Raw genomic sequence first — 15,150 nt, forward strand, 5'->3', positions numbered from 1 at the left:
TATCATTCTAGAGGTGCATATGACGTGTTTTCCTCAAAGGACAACTTGTTTTGCCCCAGGACTGCCTTTCCCCACTGTACACACATGTCTGTACGTACGTCCTTCTAGTCCCCACTGACTTCTCCCCCCTTTTCACACAGTTTTAGAATTCCTGGGCCATCTTTATTGGACGTAAATCCACAAAAGAACCACCTTTGTATCATCCTCTGGGAACTTAAACTCTTCAGGCCCTAGCTGATGGCTGAGCATTGAATGAGCACCTAGGAAGCTCTTGGCCTGTCATCTCTCAGCCCCTTGCATCCTCAAAGCCTCTAGAGTGAAGATTGAATTCCACGTGGTGCGGGTCACCCAGTGTGGGCAGCCTCATCTGGTTCTCCAGCACCATTTTCCTGTGCTCTCTCCGGGATTCTGTTCCCTCAAAAGACCTCTGCTAGGCCCCCTTCCCTCTTCCTTCCAGTTTTCCTTTTCAACTCTGCCCATCCTGGTTCAGCTCAAGAAGTCTTCCTTTGGGAACTTTCCCCCGCACCTACCAAGCCAGGTCAAGTGTCTCTGTCATGTGATTCGATGACTCGTTTCTTCCCTTCAGATCATTCATCCCGATTTGTGGTTAAACTTTGTCGATAATGCTCCCGACCTCCCACCAGGCTGTGGGCTCTCTGAGAACTCTAGCCAGGTCCAATTGTGCCCACGTCATCTCTAGCACCGCCCCCTGAACTAACACGTTAGGTGCTCAAGAAACATCCGACTGAGCCATGCTGGGTGCTGAGACGCGCTGAGATGTGTACTCAACACCGAGATACCATCATTAAGACTAGATCCCACCCCTTAGTAAGTTCACGGTCACAGACTGAAATAGAAACAGGAGGGCAGAGGGCATCAGGTAGTAAGTAGGACTGGCTTTTCTCGTCTCCCTTGGGACACCCGTCGGAGGACCCCTGCATTTGACCTTGCCTCTTGGCTTTTGTTATACCGATTTCACCATATTGACTCAGGTCACGGATGGCCTTTCACTATGCTTAAGAGTTTGCAGTTTTACTCTGGTTTACATCACAGGTAATACGCTTTCTCTAAAACGTTTTAAGTGGGCTATATTCTCTGTGTGCCTGCATGCGTGTGTGTTGCTAAGAATGGAACCCTGCGCCACAGGCATACTAAGTGGGCTCTGTCACTGTGCCTCACGCCTAGCCCAAGAGAGAGTATTATTTGTCTTCAAGGAAGGGCCCTTTGATTTTGCTAGCTTCCTTCTCAACCACTCTCTGGCCCAACAGTAGGAGTTTGCTCGCGGTAGCAGCTGATAGCCAGATAGAAGATAGTTCGAAAACTGAACTCAGGCGTCACCTACTGGTCTGAGTTGGGATTGTCTTTTTCAGAGCCAGGACACTGGCTTTGGTTTCTGCAGTTAGAGATAAGAGTCCCCTAGGAAAGGAAGCTGTGAGCATGCCAAGTGATTAAGGTGGCCCTAGGAAAAAGGCAGGGTATAGTTCATGCGCTTCCCAGGCATGCGCTCTCGTGGCAGGTGCTCCCGAGGCAGCCGCACACGGAATTGACTAGTCAAGAAAGAAAGGAGACTTAAGGCTGTGCTCCCACATGATTTCTACACGAGAATAGACAGCGTGCTCGGGGCGGGGGGCGGGGGGCCTGGGGGGTCACCTTCCTCCCACTTCCTCAACAGAGCCTTTTAAGATGCCTCGTGGATCCTCCAAGATCAGTGCCAGGGACATCACCTCTGTTCTGTACCACATTTAAGGTTTGCAGCATTACTTGTGGGTTGAAAGCTATCTCAAACCTGGTACCTGGTAATCAGTTGATGCCTCCATGAGAATCTGTGTTTTAACTGCAGTCACAGAAAGATTCTCAGAAGAGGTAGCAAGTACTCAAAAGAGCTGACCAGGCCGGCAATATGGTTTAGAAGGTAGAAGTGCTTTCGGAGCAAGCCTGACAACCTGAGTTCAATCCCTGAAATCCACTCATGGTGGAAGGACCAGCTGACTTCCAACCTCCAAACACACACACACACACACACACACACACACACACACACACACTTAATAATAAATAGTAACAATAATAATTATTATAAATTGTAAAAAAGTGAAGGTTAGCCAATCAAAAAGAAAGAAAAGGGGCCCAGTTCTAAAACAGAAAACACCCCGAGTGAAAGAGAAAATCCAACACATCATGAAATGTGTAAAGAAAGGAAATCTCTCTCAGGTATAAGATCTTCCTCTGCCCCTCTAATGTTTGGAGGCTCCAGCCTAAGGTATATTACATATATTTAAATGTAACCAACAGAAAATGCATCTGACTGTGGATGGAGTTAAATTGAAGCACGTGAGAGGCAATGTTATTTTAGGTGAATATGTGTTATTTTGGATATGCATTTGGTGCCAGTACCTTTTTAAACCTCAGCTCAGTAATGCTTGGTGGATAAAACAGCATCTCATTTTATAGTTCCAGGCCAATGAGGATAAAATTCAAGATTCAAAAGAATCTATAGTCGATGCAGAAGAGGCAAATGGGAGGCAAGGTAGAGGGAAGTCTCTCGTGCCGTGTAAGCAACTTGGACTTTACTATGAGCCATTAAAAAGTTTTGGTCAGGGATGTGTCTTCATTGGACAGATCCATACTACAGCGTGCCCTGGGTGTGGCAAAGAAGGTGGAGTGGAGAAGATCAAGTCTAGAGATGGGCAGATTCAGAAGAAAGCTGGATAGACCTGGGCAAAAGTGAACCACAGAAATCTAAGGAAGAGGGGAGATGAACGGACATCAGGAGAACCAGGTTCTAGCCAGGTGTATTGCACAGGGCTGCAATCCCGGTATGCGGGAGGCGGAGGAGTTCAGAGCCAGCCTTGGCTACATGAAAAGATCTTGTCTCAAGGTGGGGAGGTAGCTCCTGGGTTCTTATCCTACAGTTACCATTTATTCACTTTTGACTTCAGTTTTCTAATCTGCAAAATGAAGGGGTCTCCCCCACTAATTACAAGTTCTTCCTGTTACCCTCACTGGTGGAAGAGCCCTTAGGAGAACAGGAAGAGAGAGTTGTTAGGTAAAAAGATAAAGAAAAGGTGTTGTTTGGTGGGGTGTGTATGGTGTGGGGGAAGCGGGAAGGGGTGCCTCTGTGGGCCCATGCAGAGGCCCCTTCCTCCCTGAGGTACCAGCCACATGACAGTGTAGTATAGAATAAAGTTTATTCAGGGAATGAGGAGGGGTGTAGAGGGAGTAGAGACAGTGAAAGTGGGGGAGAGGGAGAGGGAGAGGTGTAGAGGCCGGCCATGAGCACGGGAGGGGGGGTGATAAGGAGCAGGCCCTTTTATAGTGAGTCAGACACACCTGATTGTTGCAGGTAACTGTGGGGTGGAGCCTAGATGAAAGGGCAACAGAGAGACCATGTGGCATCTTGCTATTTGACAGGGAATCACAAGGAAGTTATATGCTGGCCTTTGGCGTTTTGCACAGTGCAGTAATAATATACTAGGTACCCATGCTGACCTTTTACAGCGTTATCTCAGTCAATTTTCACACACACACACACACACACACACACACACACACACACACACCTATTTCACAATTGAGAAAGCAGAGGCCTAGGGAAAGTCATAAGATCTACACAGTGTGCAAAGATGCTTTGCATTCCAGACTGCCAACCGTAAAGGCCCACATGTAGGCCAGAGCACTGACGGAGTCACTCCAAAGACAGATCCAAGCCGTCTGCTTGGTTCTAGTCTGTTTCTTAAGCAGCTAATTACCAGGGGGGAAGATGCATGCTGTAGACCCCATGGCCTTCCAAGTCTGTCTGTGGATCGTCTGTTGGTTTTTGTAGTAATATCTTGCCAGGTAGCCCAGGTGGGCACAAAATTCCTAATCCTGATTCAGGCTCCTGAATGCTGAGTTCGGAAGCGTCCGCTGTCGTACCTGGATATGTGCAAGTTTTTCATTAGTGATTTGTTTTCTTTTTTTCTTTAAAATGTTAAAAGGTAAAAAGAAATCTACTTTTCTTTTGTTGTTTTGTTCCTTATTATTTTGTTTGTTTTTTTTTCCATTTTGTTTTGTTGTTTTTGGGGGGCAGGGTTTCTCTGTGTAGCCCTGGCTGTTCTGGAACTCACTCCATAGACCAGGCTGGCCTCGAACTTAGAGATCTGCCTGCCTTTGCCTCTGGAGTGCCAGGATTAAAGGTGTGCACCATCATTTCTTATTTTAGAATTTGCCTTTCTTTTACAAAAAAAATTTTTTAGATTTTATTTAATATGTATGAATATTTTGCATATATGTGTACCATGTGCCTGATTCCTGCGGAGGTCAGAAGGGTCATTGGATCCCTGGAACTAGAGTTACAAATGGCTGTGACTCACCATGTGGGTGATGGGGAATTGAACCCTGATCCTCTGCAAGAGCAACACCCGTTCTTAACTCTTAACTTCTGAGCCACCTATCTACCCCCATGAGTCTACCTTCCTTCAACCTCCTCCTGTTTCCTTCCAGATTCCGCCTCTCTTTGCCAGAGAACAGCCCACGGGATATTAAGGTAGGAATGCAAGCTCTCAGGGCTCCCTGAGAAAGGCCTGAGAAACAGAATTCTGTTGTCCCGTGGCTCATATATGTTGTTTTTGATGATTTCTCAATAATTCTAAGTTTGAGCTTTGGAATTTATTGTTCACTTGTTTGGTTGATTTTGCAGCACAGGGGACTGAACCTGGGGCCTTTACGTTATTCATTCATTTACAGTTAGCAAAATACTTTTACTCACATTACAGAGCTTTGAAAAGAACTGTAAAGACTATGTGTGGTGCTAGAAAAACAGGCATTCTCATGGGGGTTTGTTACCTAGATAAAATGACCCCCTCCAGTTAAATGTAAGCTCCAGAATTTCATGGCTAACTTCATCACCCTGCCGGGGAGTAGACACCCTGTATTGGCTATTTTTCCGTGGCTGTGATAAAATGCCATGGCCGAAAGCAACTTAAAGAAGGAAGGATTTGTCTGGCTTTATGATTTCACAATGGCAGGGATGGCCTGGTCTGGTAGCAGGAACGTGAAGAGGCTGATTACATTTTCAAACTTGGAATGTCCATACTCTTAGATGTCAAAAACCTCAGCCAGTCCAGACTTTTTGAGTTCACAAATGATGCTATCATGGAGGGTGTAAGCACATGGCTTTCGGTGTCAAGATTTCCTGGGTAGCAATCTGCCTAGCATATGCTCACACACTGAACTTTCAATTTTTTTCTTTTCTTTTATTGGATTTTTTTTTTAATTTCAAATGTTAACACCTTTCCCGGTTTCCCCTCCAGAAACCCTCCACCCCCTCTCCCCTCCCCCTGCTATGTCATTGTTTCCATTAGAACTTCTTACTGAGCACAGCAATGTTCAAGACACATGTCACCCTCGTGGCATTAACATTCTCCACAGTGATTCTCTAGCAGGGTCTACTTAGTCCTTCAGGGACCTATGTCTTCTATCTTGACCTGGAGTGGGAAGAAGCATGATACAGGGACAAATGCTGGAAATGCTTCTCAGCTTTCCAGAGCACACCAGCCAGCCCCCGCAGCATGTGAGAGAATGTGCATGCTATCGCAACGATTTGGAGGGGTACAAATAGTGAACCGATATACAGTGCGTGTGTGAAAATAATATTGAAAAAGCTGAGTCAGCATTTGGAGCGGGGGTGGAGGTAGGGATCACTCAGGATGGCGGAGAGGATCAGCATGGTAAGTGGCAGGAAGTAAGTAGTGCGGTCGTTGTTTCTCCTAAATTACTACATGCGCTACTATCCCGTCTCTGTTTGCCATCACCAGTGTAGAAGGAACCAGAAGCGTCGTCCTGGTAGGGAGGAAAGAACCCGGTGGCACTGCTTCCCACAAAGCATTATGGTCTTCCGGGGAAGCTCTGCTCGTGGCTTCCTACCCAGTTGAGTTCCGGGGACTTGCGTAGCCAACCAAGGCCTGCTACTCTCAGGGATCCCCCACTTGGCACTGATCCAGTTCCCCTTTGCATTCTAGGTTGTGAGATTTGAGAATATCCTGTCTTCCATTCTTCACTTCGGAGTCCTCCCACTGGCCAACAGTAAGGGCTTCCTTAAAAAATTACGAGACGCTGGTATGAGCTAGGCTGTGGGTTTTCTTTGGACCGTTTACCCTGATGCCTGCATGTTTAGAGCGTCATTGTGAATTGGGGTCAGAGCCAGAACTTTGCAGTGTACTGCATTAAGAGCTGAAGGAACCCAGTTAACACGTTTCTGCTCGTTAGCAGCAAAATTTATAAATTCAGCAAGAAAGGCTAACTTGGTTTGAGTTAAAGAGATAAAACTTCTGTCTCCTCCAGGTCACCTAGAAATGATACTATTCTCTGTGTTAGTTACGGTTTTCTTTCTTGTGAAGAGACACTATGACCAAGGCAACTCTTATAAGGACAACGTTTAATTGAGGCTGGCTTACAGGTTCAGAGGTTCAGTCCATTATCATCATGGCAGGAAGCCTGGCAGTGTCCAGGCAGACATGGTGCTGGAGGAGCTGAGAGTTCTCCATCTTGATAGGACTGTAGCCAGGAGAGACTGTCTCATAGGCAACTAGGAGGAGGATCTCAAAGCCCACCCCCACAGTGACATACTTCTTCCAACGAGGCCACACCTCCTAAAAGTGCCACTCCCTGGGCCAAGCATATAAAAAGCACCACAGGGGGGCTGGGGATTTAGCTCAGTGGTAGAGCGCTTACCTAGGAAGCACAAGGCCCTGGGTTCGGTCCCCAGCTCTGAAAAAAAGAACCAAAAAAAAAAAAAAAAAAAGCACCACAGGGATGGAAGTGAAAAATGACACTGAGGTTATTCTCTGGCCTCTACACACATGTATGTGCACACACATAATACACACACACACATATATATATACATATACATATATGTTTTATGAATATGTAGACAATGAAAAACATAGTCAGGCATGGTTAGTACTTAACTGAGAAAAAACTCTAACCTGTCCAACAAAGTGCTAGGGGCATATCAGTGTGAAGTAAAACAAGACCAGGAACAATGATAAGATTAAAGTATAAAAAATGCTTCTCGCTCATCCCTTTCTAAAAGGTCTGCACAAACATCTGTGCCCGTGCCCAGTTAACTACCATATGCCTTTTTTTTTCCTACACTGCAGCAAAATTGCAGCAAGGGTTTCCTCTTCCCAACCCCTACAATATCTCATTCATCAACTCGGATATTGAAGTTCTTGAGGTAAGATTCCGAATCTCTTCTTCACTATTTATTTTCACAGTAGAGCAAGCTCCATGTTTTGCTCATTACTGTTTCTTTTTTTTTTTTTTTTTTTTTTTGGTTCTTTTTTTTCGGAGCTGGGGACCGAACCCAGGGCCTTGCGCTTCCTAGGCAAGCAAGCGCTCTACCACTGAGCTAAATCCCCAACCCTCATTACTGTTTCTTTAAAGATTTATTTATCTTATTTTGTACGGATATGTGTGTGCATGAGTGCATTATGTGTGCCACGTTTATACTGGTTCCGCCCTAGATCGCTTGGAACAGGAGTTACAGTCAATCCTGAGACACACAGTGTAGATGCTGGAAACTAACCCCAAGTCCTCTGTAAGGACAGAGTTCTCTTACCCATGGAGTCTTTTCCTCCCTTCGCTGTGTTTCGTTTTGCTTACCATAGACTTTTGCCTGCCCACAGAGTTTCATAAACAAAGCACCCAGCTATTAAAGCTTATAAATGACAACGGAAAATGTAAAAGTCAGACCGAGTCTATTTTCACCTTGAGGTCATGTTTAATCCCCCCCTCAGAATAACAAAAGCAGTTTAAAAAGTGTTTTTATTTCACCAGACAAGCTGTAAGGTTGAGATTATGAATCTCATTTTATGAATAAAGAAAGTAGACTCAAAGAAGTGTATATATAGTGTCTTGGGTAGAAAGGAAAATGGGTGGTGTATTAGGCATTTCTTTTGTAGCAGTGACCAAATGCCTGACAGAATACAGCTTAGAACTTGGGAGATAAAGCGTTTGTTAGGGTTGGGGATTTGGCTCAATGGTAGAGCGCTTGCCTAGCAAGCACAAGGCCCTGGGTTCGGTCCCCAGCTCCGAAAAAAAGGAAAAAGAAAAAAAAAGAAAAGTGTTTGTTGTCATGGTGGTGGTGGTGGTGGTGGTGGTGGTGGTGGTGGTGGTGGTGGTGGTGGTGGTGGTGGTAGTTGGTTGGTTGGTTGGTTTGGTGGTTGTTTTTTGGTTTGGGGTGGGTTTTTTTTTTTCCTTATAGCTCAAAGGGACATAGTCCACCACAGCAGGGAAAGGTGTGGTAAGAGAAACATCAGATAATTGGTTCCATTTCCTAGAAGTCAGGAAGCAGTGTACAGGAAACAGACCAAGCCATAAAGGCTGAAGACATGACCCACCGGCCCGCTTCCTTCAGCAAAATTTCACCGCCTGGGCTCCAAAACTTTCCAAAGCAGTGCCACAAGCTGGTGGCCAAGTTTCTAAACACATGAGGCTGCGGAATATTTTTTCATAGGAACTATGACAGCTAGGAACCTAATTGGCTCTCTGACCCTTTCAGTCAAATGAATCTCAGGGCCTTCCCCTGAAGACCATCCTCAGGAGGCTCCCTATTGAAAGCTGCTTCCTGGGAGCTTCTAATGAACTAACTTCACGGTACTGCTGCCCCTTCTTCTCTGTGTTTTGTCATTGTGGTTCGGGAAAGTGGAAATATGTTTCAGAAAGCATCTCCTGCCTACACACTGGTGCACACTTCCTCACAGCTCCCAGGCTCCCTCCTCTGCACTCCCCACTACCTAAGTCATATCTAGGGACAGTAATTCAAATGGTGACTTCTTACATCAGGGACCCTCACATAGGGCACAGGGGTTGAGAACGGCTTGATGCTTTAGGGCCTGACAAAGAAACTTTCCTCCCCTCATGCAAACCCAGATATGGCCTTAATTTAAAAATTGCCTTCATCCTGCATTCCTCTCAGGGTTTCCTTCTGATTTCTACTGACGTGGCACATGAAACATCCTCAAAGCAACAGCCAAATCTCCACAGCTGGGGGCATCTGAACATGGTACATGGACCACGGAGAAAACAGCCAATCCACTGACGGCCTGTGCGCAACCTACCCCAGGAAGTAAACAGCCTTCAGTCCCACAGAAACAGTAAACTGGAAAGTGAAGGCACCTTGGGTATTAAAGCCCTTGTGAAAACAGTCTCTTTCTGGAGCCCTAAGAGACCTAAAGTGAGGCCGACTAAGTTCAAGTGCGGAACAGGGACAAGGTAGTGGGAGTGGGAATCTATGTATGTGAGCATATGTAAGCACGTTGTGTGCCTGTGTTTATCATTTGTGGGAAAGAGTGGGGCATGTGGATCTGACCAGGTGGGTAAGGAACTGTGTGTGTGTGTCTGTCTCTTTCTCTGTGTCTGTCTGTCTTTCTCTGTGTGTCTGTCTGCCTGTCTCTCTGTGTGTCTGTGTGTCTGTCTCTGTGTGTGTCTGTCTCTGTGTGTGTGTGTCTGTCTGTCTGTCTGTCTCTCTCTCTCTCTCTCTCTCTCTCGTGTGTGTGTGTGTGTGTGTGTGTGTGTGTGTATGTGTGTAAGACTGTCTTCTCTACTTTCGTTGGACTTTGTATTTTATGTTTACTATTACTGTCCTGTGTCCTGTGCTTAATTAAAATTGTTTTCTATCAATGTCAGTACCTGTGTGTGAAAGCTCCTGCCCTGAATTTATTTTAATAAAATATGACAAAAAAAATGGAAAAGACTTCATTCTCTTTCCAACTTTGGCAAAGACTGAAGTTCTACAAATAGCAATATTAAAAGGGAGCCGAGAGCCTCTTAAATCTTTCCACGGTCGTCCTCTGTCATTTGTTTACCTTTGTGGACGTGTCCTTTCAAAGACTGGATGAAATGAGGGCTGGAGAGATGTCTCACTGGCTAAGAGCACTGACGGCTCTTCCAGACGTCCTGAGTTCAATTCCCAGCCACCACAGGGTGGCTCACAACCATCTGTAATGGGGTCTGATGCCCTCTTCTGGTGTGTCTGAAGACAGCAACAGTGTACCCACATACAATAAATAAATAATTCTTTTTAAAAAAAAGATTGGATGAAATGGTAGTTCAGCTTTCTAAACCTAGGAGTTCACAGTTAACATTGGTTATTAATCAGCAGGGTGAGACTGCACAGAGGAACAGGAGATGGGACAGCCAGGATAGATATGTAAAAAATGAACAGAAGCCACAACCTTTGTTTAACTCCTTAGGCTACTGGGGGATAGAAGAGAACTGTGTAAGTACTTAACACCCTGGTCGGGCTGAAGAGATGGCTCAGCGGTTAAGAGCACCCAACTGCTCTTCCAGAGGTCATGAGTTCAATTCCCAGCAACCACATGGTGGCTCACAACCATCTGTAAAGAGATCTGATGCCCTCTTCTGGTGTATCTGAAGACAGCTACAGTGTACTTAGATATATAATAAATAAAATAAATCAAAAAAAAAAAAAAAGAACACCTTATAAAAAAAAAAAAAAACATCCTGGTCTGGCTACCCCTCCACTTTCATTTCTGTGGCCTTCAGAGCCACTCTATAAAGAATTATGATCCCATTTCATGGAAGTGAAAACAGAGGAATTTATCACACAAAGGTGGTAATGGCAGGGGTAGAAACCGAATCTTCCTGATGGCTACTGTGGTGTTCTTCACAGGGTAGGACTATCCTGCAAATCACTGCAAGCTCTCTTGTCCCAAGAGCAAGAGCCAATTGAGTTTAAAAGTACCCTCACAGGACACACTCCAAACAAAGCTGGGCTACAAAACACAACGATTCCCCAGCAACTGGAGTTCACTCATCTTTGCAGGGCATCGCTGGCCAGAGCAGATTCCCTTCATAAACATTTGTAGAAATAAATGATACACTGTCATGATGTGCTTCTTTGGGATGCTCTTTTTGTAATGGAGAATGCTCGTTGTATATCCTCAATTTCATTCTTGATACATTACAGGTGTCAAATGTGTCGTTCGTTAGTATTTTGTCTTGCTCAGCTGTTTCACTAATGGGGGCATGAACTCCAAACTACACATTCTATATAGTTGTTGACCTGATCTGGAGTAAAGAGTTTTCAGGAGCTGCTCAAAAACATTCCCAAGCAGCATGTCTTCAATGGCGGTAGTCAGGAGATATTCGCAAGTGTATCTCTGAGAATTCGGGACCAACCTGGCTACATAGCGAGTTCCAGGCTCACCGAGGCTAAATAGCTTTACTCTAAGACCTTACTTTTAAAAACAAAACCAAAAACGTATTAAGACCTTACTTTAGAAAAAAAAAAAGAGAGAGAGAAAGGAGGCGGGGCGAAGAAGGAAAGAAGAGAGAGAGAGAGAGAGAGAGAGAGAGAGAGAGAGAGAGAGAGGAGGGAGGGACAGAGGGAGGGAGGGAGGGAGGAAGGAAGGAAGGAAGGAGGAAGGGAGGGAGGGAGGGAAGAAAGGGAGGAAAGAAGGAAAGAAAGAGAGGAGAGAGGAGAGAGGAGAGAGGAGAGAGGGGGAGGAAGGGAGAGAGGGAGGGAGAGAGAGAGGGTGTGAGAGAGAGAGGGAGAGAGAGAGAGAGAGAGAGAGAGAGAGAGAGAGAGAGAGAGAGAGAGAGAGAGAGAGAGAGAGAGAGAGAGAGAGATCAAAAGTCCAAGATTAGTGGTGTAGCCCATTGTAACATGATGGAAACGACTCGTGCGATGCGTTTTGAGCCTCGGCGCCTGCCATCTTCCCTCCTGGGGTGGAGCCGGTCGCGCCTGCGCACTGAGAGGCGGCGCTGCGTGGAGCCGGTGGACAGTGAGGCTGTTTCTCTTTCTACGTGTAGCCGGGAGCTATCGCTAGCTCGCTGCCACCATGAGTCGTAACTACAACGATGAGCTACAGTTCTTGGACAAGATCAATAAGAACTGCTGGAGGATCAAGAAGGGCTTTGTGCCCAACATGCAGGTGAGTGGGGGCAGTGGCCTTCGGAACTGCAGGCCGCGACTCCACCGCGAACCGGTCTCCTCCGCCCAGCGCCGGGCGGGCCGACCCCTGCAGGGTTCCACGTCTCCCTCCTCAGAGCCGACCCACAGACCCCACGCACGGGATCCACACACGAGGACAGTTGCAGCGGGGGCTCACGCGTGTTTTCCCCACGCGCCATCAGACAGGATGTGTTCCTGGTCTTTCGAGATTTCTGTGAACTTTTCCAAGTTGGCACCGCTAACCTAAAACTGTTCCTCTTGAGTCATGGTAGTTATTTAGAAAAGGTTTACAGATGGCATTCTCCAAACTTAACTGGCTTTTAATGTAACGACACATCGGCAAGATTCAGGCTTTTAATTTGCTTTTCGAGAAGGACCCCCGAGGATCAGTTGGTGGCTGACCTCTCTGTACCCATCAAGGAAGACAACCCTGACCTCTTGTCTAGCCCACTTCATTTTCTCAGCCTGGATGATATGTTTCCACTGAAGACTTGGGAGCGAGAGACCAGGATCTGAAACCCTGGGCCTGATGTTTCCACCATCGTTTGTACTCAGGGGTTCCGTTAAAGTAGAGGACGAAAACACTTGGGAGGTTTTGGCACATGTTAAGTGACTCAATCCCTTAAATGCCATGAGAATGCAGTAAGGGTTTGCAGCCCTTTTAAGTTACTGATAGGCTTCCCTTGGTGGCTTGGGGCTATAATCCCTGGAGACTGGGAAATGGAAGATCCTATGTGAGAGGACAGTTTATTATATGAAGCCAGCTAAAGTGACTTTAAATAAGACACCCTCTCAAAGCACAAAATTTTATCAAAAGTGGTAATACACGTCTTTAATCCCAGCACTCAGGAGGCAGAGGTAGGCAGATCTCTTAAATTTGAGTCCAGACTGGTCTGCAAAGTGAATTCAGGACTTGTTACACAGAGAAACCCTGTCTCGAAAAACAAACACACACAAAACTTCCTTTTGCACCACTCTACAAGGTACTAGGGAGGAAAAGTCCACAGCAGTGAAACAGTATTTTCCTTTGTTGTGTGGAAGAAGGGAAGGTTGGTTAGTAGAGTTACTTGCTAATTTTTTAAGTGACACATGAAAATTATACATTATATCCATATATATGGTATTTTATTAATATATATGGTGGTTTTTTTATAATGTGTAAGTTATATAATAGCAAAATCATGGTAGACATATATCTTCTCAGAAATTTTATGAGCAATTATTTTGATTTTGAGATAGTTGATTAGAATTTACTGGTTGAACATTTCCAATTTAAACCCAGGTCTAAAATGCTCTAAAATCTTTGTAGTTCATGGTTGTAAGTTTTTCTCTTAAAGGGAGTAATGTGGTAGTTTCATGCAGAATGAAGCACTACACTTGGGTTCAGACAATGTGCTTTTCTTTTCTTTTGTATCAGGTTGAAGGGGTGTTTTATGTGAATGACGCTCTGGAAAAGCTCATGTTTGAGGAGTTACGGAATGCCTGTCGAGGTGGTGGTAAGTACACTAGAGATTCTCATGTGTTATGGGCAGCACCTTCCCTGGTCCCTGAAGAAAGGAACTCAACCAGTGTGGAGTAGTTTTAAGGAGTGAATCAAAGTCCTTATATATTTATGACCACAGGCTGAGGGCATGCTGCTGTATTGGAGTTTGGAGTTTGGGACTTGTTCTCAGATAACTGCACACAGTAATAGCCAGTGTCGCTGTTCATCTGCACTCACTGTGTGTCAGGCTCCTCATTAGATACTCTCTGTTATGTCATGTTTGTAATAACTAAAAAGGAAGATATTGTCTGTCTTGTAGCATTCCAAAATGCAGTGAGTTTAAGTGGATTTTAACTTTTCCTTGGTCACAATTTCATAGTGATAGAGCCAGAATTCAAATCCCAAAGTACCTAATTTTTAAACCAGTATTCTTTTCCTTTGGGGAGTGCTTCTCAAATATATTTATTAATACCACACTGTAAAGTAGGACCAAGACCACGGGGCAGACCGGATTGCACAGCAGACTAGGCAAAAGCAAAGCTGGTAGTCTTAGCTGGCACACTAGCTCTAGTGAGTGTCAGGCTTGAGACTTATTTCACATGGCTGTAGGCTGGTGTAGAGATCAGGGCGTAGTGCTCTAGAACGATACTCTAAAGTGGTAGTGGGATAGGATTTTTTTTTTTTTAAAGATTTATTTATTTATTATATATAAGTACACTGTCGCTGTCTTCAGACACACCAGAAGAGGGCATCAGATCCCATTACAGATGGTTGTGAGCCACCATGTGGTTGCTGGGATTTGAACTCAGGACCTCTGGAAGAACAGTCAGTGCTTTTTTTTTTTTTTTGTTCTTTTTTTTCGGAGCTGGGGACCGAACCCAGGGCCTTGCGCTTCCTAGGTAAGCGCTCTACCACTGAGCTAAATCCCCAGCCCCAACAGTCAGTGCTCTTAACTGCTGAGCCATCTCTCCAGCCCCGGGGATAGGATCTTTTAGCCCTTCTCAGTTTTAGATTAACAATAAATTCCTTCTTCCTTGCTTGCATATGTTCACTTGTGTTAAATGGCACTGCTTTGGCTCTGGCCCAGTGAGTAAAGCACTATAACAAGAAGACCTGAGTTGGGATCCCTAGCACCCTGTAAAAGTCAGGTTCAAGGGTACCTCTGTGATCTCAGCACTTGGTGGAGCAGAGCTTGCTGGTCAGTCAATCTAATCAGTAATTAAGACCCAGATTCAGTGAGAGACCCTGTCTCAAGAAAATAAGGTAGAGAGCTAGAGCGATGGCTTAATGGAAACTGCACTCGTTACACAAGCCAGCCTTGAGACATGGGTTCAGCTCCTAGGACACATGTAAAGACAGGCGGATAGAGCTGGCTCCACAAAGCTGGCCTCTGGCCTCCCTGTGTGTGCACACGATTATAGAGTGAGTAGATCCTAGGGAAGGCACCTATTGTTGCTCTGTGGCCTCCACATACATGCACACACACATTATTTTTAAAAAAATAAACTGCAAACACTTGGGAAAGCTGGACTTGTCCTCCATCTGCCCTGACTCTCAAGCCATTGTTTGGGTTCCCAGCTCATCCCCATTGCCCTTCTTTGTCACTTGATTAAAATACTGTGACTGATTTGGTGTAGTTTTGTTTTGAAACAGTCTTGATCCCCTGACACTTGAGTTGCAGATGGCTAGAGGTAGTGGTGAGCTG

The 15,150-nt window shown here is 45.4% G+C and overlaps 2 protein-coding genes across 5 annotated transcripts in view; both read left to right on the top strand.

Moving 5' to 3' along the window:
• Bpifc (BPI fold containing family C) overlaps nucleotides 1-10,061 on the top strand; it is a 57,541-nt gene extending 47,480 nt beyond the window's left edge. Inside the window, 4 exon segments of one of the 2 annotated variants that reach the window (NM_001439495.1) lie at nucleotides 4,483-4,525; nucleotides 6,000-6,063; nucleotides 7,143-7,219; nucleotides 8,963-9,722. In NM_001439495.1, coding sequence (NP_001426424.1) covers nucleotides 4,483-4,525; nucleotides 6,000-6,063; nucleotides 7,143-7,219; nucleotides 8,963-9,085 — 307 coding nt within the window. In that variant the 3' untranslated portion in view covers nucleotides 9,086-9,722. 2 annotated transcript variants of the gene reach the window in all.
• Nucleotides 10,062-11,731: 1,670 nt separating this feature from the next.
• Rtcb (RNA 2',3'-cyclic phosphate and 5'-OH ligase) overlaps nucleotides 11,732-15,150 on the top strand; it is a 208,990-nt gene continuing 205,571 nt past the window's right edge. For 2 of the 3 annotated variants that reach the window (XR_015624177.1, XR_015624176.1), the window contains exons 1-2: nucleotides 11,762-11,942; nucleotides 13,380-13,458. Coding sequence is in view for 1 of the 3 variants with exons in the window: in NM_207614.2 (NP_997497.2) it covers nucleotides 11,850-11,942; nucleotides 13,380-13,458 (172 nt within the window). In the remaining 2 variants the exon portion in view is untranslated. 3 annotated transcript variants of the gene reach the window in all.

The sequence above is a fragment of the Rattus norvegicus genome, chromosome 7, assembly GCF_021556685.1.
Source record: "Rattus norvegicus strain SHRSP/BbbUtx chromosome 7, alternate assembly SHRSP_T2T, whole genome shotgun sequence".
Taxonomy (NCBI): Eukaryota; Metazoa; Chordata; class Mammalia; order Rodentia; family Muridae; genus Rattus; species Rattus norvegicus.